Source organism: Odocoileus virginianus, chromosome 20, assembly GCF_023699985.2.
Source record: "Odocoileus virginianus isolate 20LAN1187 ecotype Illinois chromosome 20, Ovbor_1.2, whole genome shotgun sequence".
Lineage (NCBI taxonomy): Eukaryota > Metazoa > Chordata > Mammalia > Artiodactyla > Cervidae > Odocoileus > Odocoileus virginianus.
In genome coordinates this window covers 21874544-21892883 of record NC_069693.1, presented here as the reverse complement: position 1 = coordinate 21892883, position 18340 = coordinate 21874544, and the positions used below count along the sequence as shown (strand labels likewise).

Genomic DNA, 18340 nt, shown 5'->3' with positions numbered 1-18340 from the left:
TGCACCAAAGGTTGTGTACAGTTTGATAATTATAGATCCTGAGGTCCAGAAGGAAGTGCCCTAATTAAGTTGTAGCCAGAAAAATAACTATGCCAGGAATGTGGACCTCTTCCAATATCATAACAAGGAAACTTGGACTCCTCCCTGATCTCCGTAGGTTCAAGGCTACTTAAAGAGTGTTAACTGACCCCCCACCAAACTAGGATTAATTCCTACCAGGCTGGCTGAAATACTTGTTTTGAAAAATACAGGAATTTTAATAAGCCTATTACAAAGTACTGGACATTTTAAAGAAAATACTTATTTGAGCCGAATGGCTTCCTCACAGAGCCCCACACTGGAAGTTCTACCTGGGATGTTTCAAAAATGGTTGAGCACTCATTATGTGTCAAAGATTGTTCTGAGCACTTTCATGGATTATCTCATTTAATTTTTACAACAAACCATGAGTTAACACAAACTCAGGAATTAGGTGCCTGGATTTAACATTCTGTACTGCTAATAGCTGTGTAACTTTGGGCACATACTTAAACCTCTTCGTTTTCCCACCCACAAAATGGAAATAATAATACCAGCAACAAGTAGTTGTTAATATATAATGCACGTAGATTTTGTGGCACATGGCAAGTGCTCAATAAATGTGAGTAACTATTAATGTATCTTGAGTGTTTCACCCCTTCCTAGTGGCAAGCTAAGTTAGAAGTGGTAGCTGGGATTGGAGCTGACTTACACCAAGTTTCTGGCATTGTTCCTGAGAATAGAATTAGAAAAAACGCCAACAGTGAGGGCATCTACAGGTCCTTGTGGTTGTGGTAGTACAGTATCTGAGTCTCCAGGCAGACTTCTGGGTCCCTGAGATACAACAGAACGTGTAGAGCACAGTTCAGGACTAGCTCGCGCAACCTGCCCCCAGGCCACCACATATGGTGCCACCTGCTTGCTAATTCAAGCTCTGCCACACAGGGCTTCGGTCCCCCACCCAAGGGCCACTGTCTAAGGCTGGGATATGAAGAAGGCGCAAACACCAAAAGGAAAAGCTAGTAGTTTATATAGATAGATATATAGATATATAGATATTGATATATATTGTGTTTACATAGTCCACAAGTTAAATGCAGGTATCCATAAGAAGAGCATTAACAATAAAAATACAATCTGTGTGTAGCCAAGTACAGAGACTTAAAATGGTAAAACAGCAAAAAGGATCTCACAAAAGTACAAATATACAGTACAAATTGATTTATTTAAAACAGTTACAAAAAAGCACAACAAAATAGAGATTATCCTTAGAATTATTAATGCTTTGTTAAAGATCAGGTAGGATTAGAGGGTAAGAAATGGTATTGGGTGGGGGGAGCACCTGACTAGTTCTAAGGCTTTAGATACAATGCAGTTGATTACATATTAATTTAGCCATTACATACTGGGGATAGTAGTTGGGGGATCAGTAATTTATCTACAGGGAACTCCTACACAAATCAGATCCATCCATCAGACCTCCCCAGTGCCGTCCTCTACTACTCCTCAGGACCCTAAAGCCACCTGGATGACAACATCCCCATCCTCCTTTCTCCACCCCGTTCCCTACCCATATACTCTTCCCTCCCCTAAGGTGCTGTGCAAGCTGAGAGCAGTCTGCTCTCTGCGGCTGGAACATACACTGTTTTGGCTACAGGGATCCTGTGTGTGACAAGGGAGGTTGTAGGGGACAGCCTTATTTTTAATACTTTAAGTTTGCCAAGAGTACTGTCAGTCTCTTCCCCAACACAAGCTTCTCTTGAATGCGAGTGTCAAGCAAATGAGAGATGAACCCTCCCTTCAGCAACCTCAGTGATGCACTAACCACTCGCAGCTCACAACTATGTGCAAACTCCCTGTGCGGGGAGTGGATGTAAAACCAGTGTCATCAGCTCGTTCACACTCGCACACGCGCTCGCTCTCTCTTTGAAGAACCTCAGTCCCCATGACAGTCATAAAGACCAAAATAAATGCTTGCAAGTTTGACAATAGGTAAAGGCACATGGGCTGCCGCCACACACACTGCAGACAGGAACTCAATTTGAGGCCATCTTCACTGCTGGGCATTTGCAGTAGAATGGCTTGGGGGAATCACACAGACTTTTGAGTTTGCAGTCTACCAGGGGAGGATCTAGGCTTAATAGGAGAACTAATAAAGAAACCTTAGTGTGAAAAGTGCATTTATTACTACTGTTCCTGCTGGGGAGGCTCAGCAGGGCACACCGCACCACCTCTCCTCCTTCCGCCCCAGGCACTGTGCATAGTCTGCAGGTAAGGAGAGAGTGCAGTCGACTCTAGCATCTCAAGGGCCAGCATCATCCTAGGCCCAGACCAGACATGTGGCCCAAAGAAGGATCCTAGAGTTGAAAGAGCAACTGACAGCTGCAAAGACCCAGACGCGTTTTTTATTATTGCATAATGCGGGAGGCCCTGCCTATCCCAGGGAAGCTGGAGGGTGAAGGCTTCCCAGCAAAGGGCTAATAGGTTCCTGGTCAACATCCAACCCCACATGGTTCAGATCTTCAACTGTAGTGTACACTTCTTCCCATCTGGAAAGTATTGTAGCTTCAGTGTGGTTTAGTAATCTTAGCCTCAGAGGCCAAGAAGTCTCCCTAAAACTTGGCCTCTGCACTATTTGCTTTAAGACTGTAACTTAAATCTCCCACGGCCAATTCAGTCAACCAGGTTGTCTTTACTCCAATGGACCCAAGCCCCTTCCCAGTCAACTCATGTCTACCCTTTATCTCCAGTGTGATCACTCAACTTTTCAACATTCCTGCTTCTTGCAGACTGAAATCATACCACCACCCTGTGCATCTTCTATGGTGCCCAGTGGTAAAAATAAAACTAAACCCCACCTGAGGGTCTATTTCAAACCCTCCCCCAACCCCAGAATCCACTTAACTGGAGCCAGATGAACCTCCCTGGGATGCTGACACAGGTCCTGACCTGGTTCCCCATCATTTAATTTTTAAAACAGGATACAAGATATTATAAAGAAAAGAAGCGAATACACAGAAAACACCACTTACAGGACCCACTTGTCTCTTCTTCAAGAGTCAGATATTTGGAGCCAAAGGACTCCCAAGACGCACTGAAGCCACATCCCTTTGGATTCACCAGCCCACCAGCAGCATTTCATACCATCCCTACTCAACATGACTTTGCTACAAAGTAACCCTCGCACAGGTAAGGATGGACAGGAGGCCTGGGTCTCACCTATATGGCCAAAGACACAGAAAGAGCGCTGTGAAGGGCAGCAGGCAGGACCGTGAACAGACAGCAGCAGTGGCAAAGCAGCACAGACCAAAGCCCCTGATGTGACAACCAACTGAACCGAGAGTATAGAAGGATCAGTCCAGATCTACTGGCCCCGCCTCCTCACTGGGCTACCAGTGCTCAGCTCTGACCTCCCAGTTTCCCCTTCCCCCATGCCAAACCCCCTCCTTGTACATTAATCTTGATAGAAATGGTTATCCAAGACTTGGATGTCTTACCTGTCCTTCACCTGGTCCACCACCCAAACCGGTGTAGGCATTTCTGTGTAACGCCAGAGTTAGCCATTGTCCTTTCTATATCTAAGCTCTAGGATGTCCTACCCCAGACACTGGCCTTCTCCAACTGTCCATTACCCCCCCAAAGCTGACATCCCACCAAAGCACTCATTCTTTCACCCTGCTCTTAGGTCTCTTATAATAACACTTATGAAATCTTCACGAGGAAGAATGGACGCATCATAGGTTATTCATTCCTCACACCTGGAAGAAAAGACTGAACCAGAGGGAAAAGGTAAGGGGAATGCCAGTGCTCTGGCCAGGATCTGGAGCACAGAGCTTCTTTCCCTGGGAGACCATACTTTACACAAGACACCTCTGCAGCTCCGCAAAGTCAAGTATCAATCTATTACATAAGCATGGCACAGTATCAGGGGAAGTGCTGGTACTGCTTTACCAGCAAGAGACAGAAGAGGAACAGCAGCAGAAAGCGCAGGACCCAGCTCGCCAAGGTGCACAAGGTTTCCTCTTTCCAGAATTAAGTGGAAGTTACCAGGCTGGGCAGTGAGGGGGGTTTGTATTTAAACTACTTGGCGTGTATCTGGCTAGACAGAGGTTTGCTCCCACAAGGAAGAAGCTTGGTTGGTATCCATGGTAGTTATTTCTCGAGTATTTACTATGTGCCTGTCACTATATTCAGTGGATGAGCCTTCCTAATGAGAAAGGAGGTTTCTGAGACACCTGGGTATGAGAAACTGGGAATGAATTGCTTGTGGAGCAGCCAGAAATGAGGCCTTCTCTGGAGGCCTCCTCTGAGAAGATTCCTTAAGACTCAGCCCCACAGGCCCCCAAGTGTTGAAACAAGCTAGAGAAAGCAGCATTGAGAGAGAACGGGGGCAGAGAAGGGAAAGGACATGATCCCAAATGTGTACAAGGTTGGGTGTTCACCAGACATGGCTGGTGTTTGGTTCTGAGGTGAACCGGAGACTGAAGTGATCAGGTCAGCAGTTTCCTTTGGACAGGCCTCCAGAAGCTGACTGACCAGGAAACTGCTTGCAAGGAATGAAACCGTGGAGTGCAGGGCTTGGAGCAAACAAGCCAGTCTCAGTCACTCTGTTCCCCCAGGAGAACAACCTTTAGCACCTGAACACTAAGAATGACTCCATTCTCAGAACTCCCCCTCCCCCCAGGAGGTAGGTAAGATTATTTATCCCCATTTGGCAGCTGGGGAGGAAGTGAAAGAGTGAGAGGTCACAAGACTTGCCTAAAGTCTTTGACAGAGCAGAGATCAGACCTCAGAGGTTTGGGACTCTGGATGACAGGCCAGGCCTCGGCCAGTCCATCTTGAAAGGCCAGGGTCATACCCTGGGAGAAGCCTCATCAGAGAACTGAGTGGACAATACCCTGAGTTGTTTCAAGAGTCTAAGGCTCCCCGCCCCCAGCCATACAAACAGAATACCCACCCACCCACCTGAAAACTGATAGGGGAAGCCTAATTCTCAACATCCACTGGAATCCCACAGTCCTAGCTGATGCTAAAAAGTCATGAAGAAAAAAAAATGGGCTTAAGACAGGGGGGCACATGCAACTAAGATCGAAAAAACTCTTTGCAGAGGAATACTCCACCACAAAATGAAATCTAGGAGACTTTTCAGGTATTGAAATATTATCAAGAGTATCCCAGGGAATTCCCTGGTGGTCCAGTGGTTAGGACTCCATGCTTTCACTGCTGAGGATCTAGATTCAGTCCCTGATTTAAGGAACTAAAATCCTACAGACAAAAAAAAAAAAAAAAAAAAGACTATCCAACACCTTAGAGCGGGCTGTGGGAGGAGATGGCTTGGGGAAGCCCAAATGCTGGGAGAGGGTGTGGAGTAAGGTGGGAGGGACTCTGTAAAAACCTAAGGATGGGCACTGCCCAGACACTGATACTGGCCCCAACCCAGGGCATAGTTCCATTCTTGTTTCTCCGCCAAACGGTTCAACTACAGGAGAGGAGGGGACATGACTGATGAGTTTTTAAAACTAGAGAATAACTGAAAGGGAAACCAGAGAGACCCCCTACACACCACAAACTAGAGGTCTTGGTCAGCGTGGACAAAACCAGTTTTGTAGAAAGGGAACGGCAATGCAGCTAAAAATCAGGCCCAGGTCAAGACACAAGCAGAAGGTTAGGTCAGCAGAGGGTGGGGGCAGCGCAGGCACTTAGGCACAACAAAGACAGACAGGAGTGGGTATAGGGGCCTGGGGCAAAGGGTCCACTGGTTCTTTTGAAAGTCACCATTAGCAACTCAAGATTCAGGACAATTTCAAAGTGGGTCTAGCACACTGAGGAGGAGGGGCTTTGTCACGTCAGCTGCCCTTCCGGAAGCTCTGCCTAGAGCCTGGTCAGCCTGGCCATCAGGTCTTTCTCCTATCCCGCATCTGGGTCCCCGCCAAGGTAGGTCTCCACTCTGAACCTTGGAGGGGCTTCTCTCTCCTGGTGGGATGCTAGAAGCAGTGTGGGAGGAACGGTGGGGAGACAGGAAATGGCTGGAGCAGAGGGTCACGCAGAGTCCCCTGCAAAAAAACCCAGCCTCCAACATCTGTAACAAAACTACCCTTTAAAGTGCACAGCTCTCAAAAGAAGAGTTCTGGGTGGGAACCCTCTTACTTCCAACCATGGGGCCTCCTGCCCTCCCATCACAAAAAAGAAAGGTAGAAAAAAAAAAAAAAACTTCAGACAGCTGAACTGCTACTATAAGCTGTGGATCATCATTTTTGGCTCTTTCTTTGCTCCCTCCCTCTGTCACCTGCTCCCAAAGCCTGACTCTCTCCTTGCAAGAGCCAGGGATGAAGAAAGAACATGGGGGCCCTGATATTTGGAATGTTTCTTATCCTGTGTGCACCCCCTTCCTTCCTTGGCCCAGGCCTGTTGCTCCCCATCACAGCACCCCAGTGGGGGCTGTTCTGAAAGGATGCCATGGGGTGACAGGTAACAGACCCTGCCTTGGGAGGCTGCCTTCGTGCCGCCTCTTCCCCACCAACCTCACTGCCCAGAGAGCTACCCCCTGGTCGGCATGTGCAAATCCTCTGCTCACTCATGGTGAGGCCCAGCTCTGGGCTGGAGCCCCAGTCCGGGTCTGGGATAGGTTCATTTCCCCGCATTAGAGCGCCCTTCGATGGACAGCTTCACCTCCTGCGGAATGAAAGAGGGACGAAGCAGTGCAGCCCGCGCCTCCTCCCCTTGCGCGCTGTATCTTTGGAAGCTCGGGGCAGGCCAGCAGGCCTGAGCACCAGGCTCCGGCTGTGAGGGCTCTACCAACCGGGAGCCCTCGCCTGACGGCTGGCTTTTCCCATCACTGTCACATTGCTCTCGGGGTCCCAGGACTGTCCTCTCAGGTCTTTCTCGGGGAGGACCCAGCTGGCCTGGGGGAGCACAGCTGGACTGAGAGACTGAGTTACTGTTCAAGCTCTGTAAACTGATAGAGATGCAGACATCTCCCACCTGAAGCCGATGGCAGGGCAGAGAGAAGAGTTGTGCAGTCCGCCCGGGGCTGCAGGAGGACCAGCCCTGGCCATAGACGAAGAAAGGGTGCTCGGGGGGCACCTCGATGCTCACTTTGCTCTGCTGCTCACCCACCACAAAGTGCAGCATGACAAATCCAGGCCACTGGCTCTCCTGAATGTCCACAACTGTGCTTGAGTCAATCTTCAGCCCCCCGCTCACTTCGGCACTGCGCACAAAATCCTGCGTCTGGAGGTCCTCCACCCGCTTCAGCTCCCCCGTAGCCAGCTGGATGATGGCACCCTTCATGAAATGGGAGGGCAAATGGGAAGAAGTCACAGGGGGTGGTGTTGACTCCTTGTCTGGGAAGGCGGCTCTGGCCTGTATGTCCAAACTTGATGCCACCACGATCTCCGAACCCACAGGCAGCAGGCTTGGGTCAGTTCCAGCGGGCACCAGGTTGCCGTTGGCTACAACCACTGCTTTGGGGAAAGGTCTATGCTTCAGGGGTTCCTGATGGGAGTGAGGGGAGACCCCTCGGGCCTGGTTTTTCTCAGCCATCTCGGCAGTGCTCCTGACTGGCCCTCGACCCCCACCTTGGTGGTCGGGGTTATGGTGGGACAGGTTGAGGGGGCTGGGCTCGTCCTTCCTCTGAGCTGCCACTGCCCGGTAGTCCTGAGAAGCTAAAGCACCCACCACCCGCTGGACCTCGAGGTCAGTGTCCGGGGTCCCTCGGTGTGCTGGCACTGCCACCTCCACCCGTGCAGACTGAGAACCTGAAAACAATTGTCCATCCACCACACATTCGACCACTGGCACCAGTCCCTGGCCCTCGCCCTTGCTGCTGGGGGAGTCAAGGGCTTCGCTTTCCCGTCTCACTAAATTCCTATCTCGCAGTCTCTGTCCATTGGCAGCGGCTGCTTCCAGAGCAGGCTGGCCCTCCTGAGGAGTAAGAACTGGGCTGTCACCTGCAGGGGCGGTTTCATGCAAGGTGTACCCAGCAGGGAGCCTGGACATCTGATAATAAATGGGCATCCGGCCTGGAGCAAGGTCCAGTGGCTGAGTACTTGAGTGATGTGGCAACTGCCCAGGCGGGGAGCTGGCAGAGGGGGCTTTGCTGAACGAATGGGCTGGGGATGAAGCCTGCGGGGGAGGAGTGGCTCCTTCTGCCAGGAGTGAGGCATATGGCACAAAGTGTGGAAGGTGAGAGGTGGCAAGGTTGGCAGAAGGAGAAAGGAGGGGACTCGGGAGGAAATTAGGTGGCACGGCATAAGGAAGGCTGTACGGAGACCCGATGAACTGCAGAGAGGTGGACGGGAGCTGAGCATAGTGGATTGGGGGATAGTGGATTCCTGGATGTTGAATCAGAGAAGACGCTACATTAAATGTGGGGGGCAAGGGGCTCATGTTCACCACAGATGGGAGGCCAGTTGGGGAGAAGGTAGCAGGTGGCACAGCCACCTTATACAGCATGCCATACTGGTCCACCGTCAGGCCAGTGATGGCCTCGGCTCCGTCACCCCCCAGGCTGACTCTGGCTCCTGCCTGGCTCTGCCCGGCCACCACAACCCCTCGGGACCATTCAGAAGCATCACTGGAGGGTGTGTGGTTAGTTGAGCAGCTGGTGGTTCTCCCCATATCCTCGCTGGTCACGGGGAGGTCTCGTTTCTTTGGTGGAAGGCATTCCTGACTCCTCTCATGAACAGGTTTCATATTGCTTTGTGGTGTTCCTGGAGCCTGGAAGGGGTCGGCTTGCTCCTTGGGGCATCAGAAGGGGCTTCTTTGTGGCTCCCCTGCACCCCTCTGTGCTGTTGGCTGGGGCGCCCACATCTGCTAGGGAACAAATCAGAGGCAAAGAACAGTAACCCAGGGGTAAACCAAGTCAAATGGAAGAGCAGGAACTGCATCCATGGAGGAAGATGGAACCAAGGGGACTGCTGAGAAAAAAAGAGGAATGAGAAAGAGGCAGACAAGTGTGATGCTACCCCCCTCACTCATCCAGCCAAGGACATAAAAGAAACAATCACAGAAACCACACAGCTACAAGGACAAGCATTCAAAAACGCGTAACATAACCTGTAGGCCCATGACCCCAGGGAAACCAAGAGCGTCATGATTAGCTATGTCTCTGATGGGAACCCTGACTACTCTGAGCCTTTTCCCCTAAGGGGGATTTGAACACATGGTCTTTGCTGCTGGGTCCTTAAGTTTCTCCTTTTGTCACCAAACACTACTGTGCTATCTTCTTTCCTGAACATATGAGCTCATCCTTGCTCCCTTTCCCCAGCCTAATTTGGGTTATGATCTCACCTGTCCCCCTCCTCCCTCCTAGGCCTTACCTCCTTTGCCTCATATCACCACTACCCCAAAGACCCAGGTGTCAATAGGTCCTGAGGTCTGCTTGTTTTTTAAAAAAATGCTGTTCCCTAAATATGTTATGAAAATAAGTATCTTCTCTGCCCCATGAAATACTACATTCAAACTTGGGCCTAAGAGGAAAGTGATTGTACTGGCATTTTCTAGAATTTATTTATAATTCTCCTTTTCTTCAAAGAGCAACAAAACTCTTCTGACCTCACACAGACTTTGTGTTCCCTAGTCTGGCGAGACTTCTTTTCTTCCCATGGACCACCTTCAATTTGCCTTCTTCACTCATTCCCTTTCTTTTTTTCTTTTGCCAATGGCTCCTTTTCTTTGGTAGGGAGGCTCTAGGTACCACTTCTTAGGATTCTGGTTCCATTCCCCAAAACATGCCTCTTTACCACTTTCTTAGGTCTACGTGATTCATAAGAAAGTTCTCTCTCCCCTTTCTCTATCACCTTCATACACGCTTTTGTCCACTGTCACAACGTATCATTTTGGTCTGAATACTTGAACAGCTATGAAATTTGTCACCTGTTTCTTCCAATCAGGCTTCAGTTCTTTGGCTCTGAAAAAAGATTTCTATGATATTACACTCTGGTCTGTTTTTCCACTGTTGATTCCAGATGTTTTTCTGCAACAAGGTATCCAAAGCGCCTCTATTACCTGAGCTTCCAGTGGTGCTTCTGAGAAGCTGTAATAAGAAGCAGTGTCCTCCCCACTGGCTTGGGAGCCTACAAGACAGAAACAGGAATAGAGTAAGCGGGAGCCTAGCCTCTGACCATCCCCAGGATCATGAAGAAAGCTAATTCTAAAGCCACAAGGACATTGAAGTCCAGGAGTCCCTGCCTCAGCCTCTTCTCTAGGGGTAACAACACATTAAATTCTAATTTGTAGGAAGACATCTCTGGGAAAAAAATTTCCACGTGTCAAACTTCACTGTTTTCCTTAACATCGTATTCTTCACTCTCTACCTGTACCTCTTCTGCCAAAGGTTAAATTTACTTCCAATCCCAGTTTCAGGTAAATGCACAAAGTAGAGACTCAACATTGTCCCCACGTGAACAAAGGGAAGCAGGAAAAAAATCAGTCTCACGGATTTCACTTTTATTCTGGGCTAATGAAAACATAAATGTGGAGGTTATTTAAATGAGAAAAGAGGCACTGGAGGAAAAAGAACAATTATTTATGTTTCTGGGGCAGAAAAAGAGGTCAAGGGGGAATCACTCAAAGGGAAGCTTATTAACAAATTTCCAGGGTGAAAAAAACACAGGCTCCTGTGTTTGTGTGTGTGAAATTTCCAAGTGACAACTCTGTACCAAGTGCTGAACCAGGTGTGACAGAAACTGAAAATACTGCCTTCATCCTCAGGTACCGCAGCAATGGGAAACAAAACTGCTAAACTGTCAACATCTGAATCTACACCTGTCAGAAACATTATGCACTGAAGACCAGAGCCTTAATCTCTGAAAACAAAAAAAGTCATACTGACCAGTACTTGGAGAAATTGTTGATACTACCCACTGTGCTTTCCAAGTCCTACAGAACACTGCAAGCCTCAAACCAAACTGAAGGCATTTCTCTCTTAAGGTCGGCAAGGTGCAGATATATCATAAAAAAAGAAAGAAAATAAAGGAAGAAGACAGGAAAACAAGGTGGAAAGACAAACTCTTTGTTCCATAAACACAAAGTCACACAGAAGGCACAAGTCTTGCATTCCTTGCCAGCAGTTCCAGTAACTGAAAAGCTGTTAGCTTTCTCTGTCATTTCCAACAGAAAACGGGGTCACATCTTCAAGAATGATACTTGCCTCTCATGACTAAAACATTAAAGAAAACCTGCCTCTAGGTCACAGAGGGGTTAGCCAAACAGAGGCTAATAAAAGGACTTGAAAGAGGCAAAAGGTCTGCGGGAGTAACAAAGAGCCAAGACTGTTCACCAGGTTCCCACAACGCAAAACACATTTTGGAATCTGAAACGTTAGCCTCTTAAGAGGCTCAATGAGGATTTCTCCAGGGCAAGACGCAGCCTGTGGCCCTAACGGAGCTAACGGGAAAGGAGGACCATTCCGGAGAGCTGACGGAGCTGCCAGCACAGCCCAGAATCAAGAGGTTGAATCCAGCCCCAGACTCGAATTCGCTGAGGGCAAGGAGCTTAGAACAGACAGGGCTAAGGCTTCCCTTGATCCCCCAATCACTGCCCCCAAAGTGGTAAGGCCCGAAATTGGGAATTCTGCGTTTAGAGAGTAAGCGGGTCGACCTTTCAAGCACAGGAGTAAGGGCGAGGCCCCGCAGGCGCTGCTTCCTTGTTTGGGGGCCCCTTCCCGCCCCGAGGACTCGGACACCCCGGGACGCCAGGACACAGCCGCAGGGGCGCAGGAACCTGAAGCAGCTCTCTGGGCCGGGCCGGTGAGAAGCGATCCGGGGTTTAGGCGAGGCCTCTTTCGCTCCCTCTGTCCGCGGGGCAACGGGCTCTGGGGGGCCACTTCCTTCAGAGCACCAAACCCAGGCCTGCTTGGCCCCAGTGAGGTCGGCGGCCTAAATCCAGGCGACACTCACCGGCCCATCTCACGGCGCTCCCCGGGCTCCTCCCGCTGGTCCCGGAGCCGCCGCAATAGCGGCCGCCGCCATCCCCGGCCCCGGAGCCGCCCCACACCCAGCGCCCCCCCAGCCGGGCGCCCGGAGATGGCGTCAAGCGCGCCCCGCCCCCGGCGCGGAAAGATGGCGTCAGAGCCCCGAGTCGGAGAGCGACGCCCAGGAGTGCCCCGGAGGGGAGGGGGCTGGCTCCCCGCCAGTCACCCCCAGCGCCCCCTCTGGTGGGAAAACGAACTACTCCCCCTGGGGCCGGGTCACGTGAATAGGACTGGGTCCGGCCTCCACACCCTGACCCCACAGGGACCCTGCAATCGTTACTCCAGTCAATTCTGGAGGTTCCCAAACAGAACCCCGAAGCGTAGTCATCAGTGACTCGCGTTTCCTGGACCTCGGGAACTGACTTTGTGAAACCTTCTCTTGGGAACCTCGGGGAAGACTGAGGCGACCCAGGTCCGGGAGAGCATTCAGATTCCCCCTAGAGACCCAGGATGGAGATGGGAGCTCTTTAAGAGTTGAGAAATGCCTCTGAAGGGGATGAGAAATCGACCGGAACCAGGATCTAGGGGAAAGTGAAGTTAGTAACTTGAAAGTCTGTGAAGAGGGCTTGACTACTAGATGAACTGTTTGGTCACCAATCATTGCCAATTAACTAGTCGACTTGATAGTAGTATGAACATCTGATTAACTTAAGAGAAAAAAGGGAATTCCTTGGTGGCTCGATAAGTAGGATCCGTGGCTTTCACTGAGCAGGAAACTAAGATTCCTCATGCTGCAAAGCCCTGCAGCGTGGCCAAAACAGAAAAGGGAAAAAAAAAAAAAAAAAGGAAACCAATTGATTTATGCTTTGATTACAACTATGTAAAAAAGTAGTTCTGCATACAGACAAAAGCTGAACAGAGGGAAAAAAATAACTATTGGAGAGACTGGATTCAGAGTAGATTTTGTTCCTTTTTAGTTTCTGCAAACTTTGTTCAGTAAATATTCACTGATTTTTGTTTGATTTTGAAAGTACTACTGGCTGGGCTCTTGCTATTCAGCCTTTGGAAGATCGTTTTACTACTTTAGACTTCAGTTTCCTTGTGGAAATGAAGAGCTTGAATTGGGTGAAGCTGCTGCTGCTGCTGCTAAGTCACTTCAGTCGTATCCAACTCTGCGTGACCCCATAGAGGGCAGCTCACCTGGCTCACCCGTCCCGGGGATTCTCCAGGCAAGAACACTGGAGTGGGTTGCTGTTTCCTTCTGCAATGCATGAAAGTGAAAAGTGAAAGTGAAGTCGCTCAGTCGTGTCCGACTCTTAGCGACCCCATGGACCGCAGCCCACCAGGCTCCTCCGTCCATGGGATTTTCCAGGCAAGAGCACTGGAGTGGGTTGCCATTTCCTTCTCCTGAAATGGGTGAAAGGGCTGGAGTAAAACATAGATAGGGGAGATCTCAAAACATTTTAAGTGAAAAAATAAGTGAAGATATACATTGTGAGATCATGTATTTATTTTAAACAACATATAATGTTACAGTTGCATATATTTATGTATTTTTACAGAAGAGGAGTAGAAGGATATGTATCAACTAGTTAACATTGGCTATCTCAGGAGAAGAAAGTGGAACTGGGTGGTGGCCAAGAGGAACAAAAGAGACTTTTTGTTATTGTTTGGATTTTTTAAATGAGAATATTACCTTAGAAATAGTAAATGAGCAAGTTAAAATACAAATAAGTTATATGATCTCTAACATTCTTTCTAGGAAACACTTAGGCCTCAAATTTAATATTTTCTCACCTGGATGGGTCCAAAGAATTACTGAACACTACACACACACACACACACACACACACACATGCATGTGTGCACACACACACACACACACCCCTACACCCAAGTGGGTAAAACAATGACACTACTGATTCGTAGCCATCTAAATCAGCAGAGAACTTTGCTTTGTGAATATTAATATTATACATAACAATTATCTTCTCGGTTTGGCCAAGAAGGAAGTCCTGTGGTTATACAGGGACCCTGTTTTAGTGCTAACTGGAAGAATGGTTTCTGGTTCATTTCTTCATTCACAAAACTGGCATTAAAACTGCCAAGATAGAGACCTTTGGACCATCAAAGTGTATTCAACGATAGCCGGTTTCTCCCAGATCAAGATATGCACTCAGAGACCTGGTTTTTAGGCAAAATTGATGCAAGAAAAATGTTTTTTGGCTGCCAGACACTAACATAATGACATGGTTCAAAGGTGTGTGTCTATTTTTTTTTTAAAGGATGTTCTGAATGGTGAAACACGTGATTTGCTGGTTTGATGCTGCAATCCCAAAAGGGTAGGTCATATCTGCTGTGTCTTCTTCCAGAACTCTTTACTCCAAGCAAGCCTCATTTCTTTGGTTGTACATGTTGATGGTTGTTGTTTAGTCGGTAAGTCGTATATGACTCTTTTGTGACCCTATAGACTGTAGCTTGCCAGGCGCCTCCGTCCATGAGATTTCCCAGGTAGGATGCTGGAGTGGGTAGCCAGTTTTCCTTTTCTAGCGGATCTGCCCGACCCAGAGATGGAACTTTCATCTCCTGCACTGGCAGGCGGATTCTTTACCACTGAGCCACCGGGGAAGGCCCACAGGCAAGGTAGTCTAAGACAACTATCCCAACTATTTGTGATGCTAAGGGATCAAATCAGAGATAACTTTTGGATAAAAACTTGGGAAACCACATTTGTCACAACGAGAGGAGTGGGTGGCTTTTTTTCATACCGTCTTATCTTCCTGTTTATATGCTTTAGCATGCCAGGGGATCGTTTTAGGAAAGGTACATCTATCCTTGGATCCTATGGCAGAAATGACAACTAATCTTAAGCATACATTGAAATTATAGAATCCTTAGCAGATTTGACTTTCCCTAGAAACATGTTGGTTCCTGATACTAGATTATTTGGAAAAGTTTTCTAATTGTTTCCAAATGTAGGAATGTGCAGTTTTCAGGCTTCTGTTTTATCTACTTCCCTGTTCTCATTTCCACATGCCTTTAATGTTATGCAACCTCTCCAGGTTCCAATGGGGATTTCCCTTCCAAATTCATTAATGTTTTATTTAGAAGAAGGTCTTATATCTTCTCCATAAGTGACTATTATGTCCTCTGGGGAGGAGAATATCCCTCTGTTGTCTACTTCCTCAGACACTTGCCAGAGACTTTCACTTTTTGTCAGAAACTTCCGGCAGTACTCTCAAAAGTTGTAGTAAAAACACTGACGAATGGAATAAACTGAAGGAGATCTAGCCTTTATTTGAATCACAAGTGTCGTATCTGGGGATCTGGTCCACAGAGAAGCAAGTGCATTCAGGCCAGTACTAAGCAGCCAGGAGTTCCTTACAAGGGATTTGTTAAATAAATAAATGTGTGCGTGCTCAGTCATGGCTGACTCTTTGCAACCCCGTGTACTGTAGCCCACCAGGCTCCTGAATAAATGAAGTAGATGTGGAAAAATTAGAGCCTCTGATAACTCTCTCTTTGGCTTGGAAACGTCTCAGCAAGGTGATTTGCGAGCTGCTGTGCGTTGTGGTGAAATCACTTTCAGCTCTGCCTTCAAAGCTTATGCCCTTCGCGACAACTTGCAGCTGGTTGTCAATTGCCTAGAATTCCTGGAAAAAAAAATTTTTTTAAGTGAGCAAACACTCCAGGGAGCACAGCAAGCTGCCCCTCAGATTCCTGTGCACTTCATGCTGGCACCTCCCAGTCCCATGGCATATCTCATAAGACCTTAGCAACTCTGGAATTTAAAGGAATGTTCCTGAATTGTGGGGCTGATTATTACAGTGACCAAATTGTTTAAAAATTTTCAAACACTCTCCTGTATCTTGATTGTCTCAATACCAATCATGGTTTTGTAAGATGTTAAACCACCGGTGAAAACTGGGTAAAGGGGGCCCTGGGTGGTTCTGTATTACTTCTTACAAACCACATGTTAACCTACAATTATGTCAAAATAAGAACTTTAATTTAAGAAGAAGTTTCAGGCTTCCCTAGTGGCTCATTGGTAAAGAATCCGCCTGCCAGTGGCTCAGTGGTAAAGAATTTGCCTGCCGCAAGTTCAGTCCCTGAGCTGGGACCGTGCCATATGACTGTGCACCAAACTATTGAGCCTGTGCTCTAGAGCCCCGGAGCCACAACTGCTAAGCCCACGTGCTGCAACTCCTGAAGCCTGTGAGCCCCTGGAACCCATGCTCAACAACGAGAAGTCACTGCAATGAGAAACCCACGCACCACAACTAGAGAGTAACCCACAATTGCTGCAGCTGGAGAAAACCATGCAGCAACAAAGACCAGCACAGCCAAAAATAAATAAATAACACTTGTTTAAAAAAAATAAAGAGATTTCCAGGGAATTCCCTGGTGGTCAAATGGTTAGGACTCTGCACTTCCACTACAGGGGGCTCGGGTTCAATCCTTGGTCAGGGAACTAAGATTCCAACTAAGGCCAAAAGAAAGAAAAACATTTCTGAAGTTTTAAGATGTAATGTTACATCCAAATGACTGGACTTCTCTCCACCAAAGCACAGTCCTTTATCTAGCCAAGCCTTTTTAGATATGTAATAGCTATAAAGTTTGAGCTCCTGAGCAAATTTTTCTGAAAGAGCTTCCTTAGCTTTTTTCAAACACACACAGAAAATGCTCTTTCTTCTGTCAGGTGACCACTTAAGTCATGTTATACCCATGAATATGAGTAGTAGCTGATTTCGGTTGTCTTCTTTCTGTAGTTTATGTTGCCTTTTGCCCTTTCCTTATTCCAGTGGGTCACGTGTGCCATGACTCCCTCAGTAAACTGAGAAACTGAGGATCTCTGATTATGAGAAGGGTTCAGGTGAAATAAGTAATGCATGTAAACACAGCTTTCTCAGTGCTGCATAAATAGCACTATTTATTATTGAAATGCTATAGTCTATTAGATTATGGTAGTGGAGAGGCATATATTACCCAAACTTTCAAATTGGTTTTTAGGCATTCTTTAATCAAATCTTGCAGAAGGTGTTTGGGCATTACTTATATAAGGAACCTATGGAAAGTATTCAAAACAAATGACGTGTAGAGAAATCCAGTGATACTCATTATTATTATCGTGAACAAAGAGAATGACATTGATGGTGTACACAGAACTTGTGAATTTTATCAACTGTATGTCCAAGTGTCTTTTAATTCTGATGATCAGGGATATATATTCAGGTGTGTTTTATCCTCTAACAAATAAATAAATTTAAACATGGAATGCCTGAGTGATCTGAAACAAATAAAACAAATGAGTGCTGTCTTACCTAAATATATTCTTTTTTAAAGGGAGATAATACTCTTGACCTTCTATTACCCCAGGGTTCTATTTGTAAGACAGACTATAACCTGGGCACCCAATAGATGTTTGCTAATATTAGTGCTAGTGTAGCAACAGTTCAGGATTTATCTGAAGCACTCTAGTGATTTTACTGTGATTTGTCTTCTCTGTGATGTCCAGGGCAAAGGCCATTTTCCTACTTCGAACTTAGCTAAGCAACCTTCCAAACACTGAGCTTTGCATTTATTTCAGATTGAACTGCAATCTCACGTCACGATTTTTCTCAATGGCAGAGTAACTCTGTCTATTCACAATTAGACGGTAAGCATCACTTTTAGGGTTTGGTGGACAGAGTGTAGGTTCGGAGGCTCAGGTTTCCCTGACTTGTGAAAAGCCTTTTTCCCCTGGCTCCATCATCAGTTGATAACTCGAGGTAGTAAGCCTTCCCTTATCTCTGGGGATTAACCTGGGACAGGTTACATTTGTTTTGTCTCCAACATGACTTATTTGTTCATTCTATGGCATAATGTGGTAGGAAGGCATAAGAATTTGTAGCCTGAAGATTTAGCCTTGAGTCCCGATTTAACTAGTTACTCCTAATCTTGCAAATATGGGCAAGAGACGTAACCTCTCAGAATGTCAATTTTCTCAACTGTAAGATGCAAATAACATGCAAACCTCTCACATGTATTACTCAAATCAATATTTAATAAAACTTATTTAATTTAGTAAAACTTATTTATTTAATAAAACTTTAAAAAATGCAAACCATGACATGCACTTTCATTTTTAAAAAATTGCTCTTTTTATTGTAAAGATAATAAATGTTCAGTATGGAACATTTTAGAGCATTTGTGAAAGGATAAAATAAAATATCACTTGTTGAAAGACACCCACCCCTCATATACACCCTCTACCCAGAGCAGTGCTTCACAACCTGTAACGAATGTTAGACTCCAGAGAGCTCCTACAAACATAATGGTTGGACTCCACTTCCAGTTTCCGATTTAGTTTTTTTTTTTTTTTTAATTTTTATTTATTTGCTTTTGGCTGCATTGGGTCTTCATTGCTCC

The 18340-nt window shown here is 46.9% G+C and overlaps 1 protein-coding gene across 6 annotated transcripts; it reads right to left on the bottom strand.

Annotated features, from left to right (window-relative positions):
- Positions 1 to 1031: 1031 nt before the first annotated feature.
- ATXN1L (ataxin 1 like) lies at positions 1032 to 12028 on the bottom strand. Of its 6 annotated transcripts, none has more exons than XM_020901824.2 (3): positions 11919 to 12028; positions 9895 to 10094; positions 1032 to 8829 (listed from the first exon to the last, which is right to left on the bottom strand). In XM_020901824.2, exon 3 carries the CDS (start codon positions 8710 to 8712, stop codon positions 6646 to 6648), a length of 2067 nt encoding a protein of 688 aa, XP_020757483.2. In that variant the 5' UTR covers positions 8713 to 8829; positions 9895 to 10094; positions 11919 to 12028; the 3' UTR covers positions 1032 to 6645. The 6 variants fall into 6 exon arrangements, with proteins under 6 accessions (XP_020757483.2, XP_020757487.2, XP_020757484.2 ...); XM_020901828.2 differs by having other exon boundaries at positions 1032 to 8832; positions 10027 to 10094; XM_020901825.2 differs by having other exon boundaries at positions 10027 to 10094.
- Positions 12029 to 18340: the final 6312 nt, after the last annotated feature.

Coding starts and splice junctions, on each gene's coding strand:
- ATXN1L (XM_020901822.2), bottom strand. CDS start 8,712: ATGAAACCTGTTCATGAGAGGAGTCAGGAATGCCTTCCACCAAAGAAA.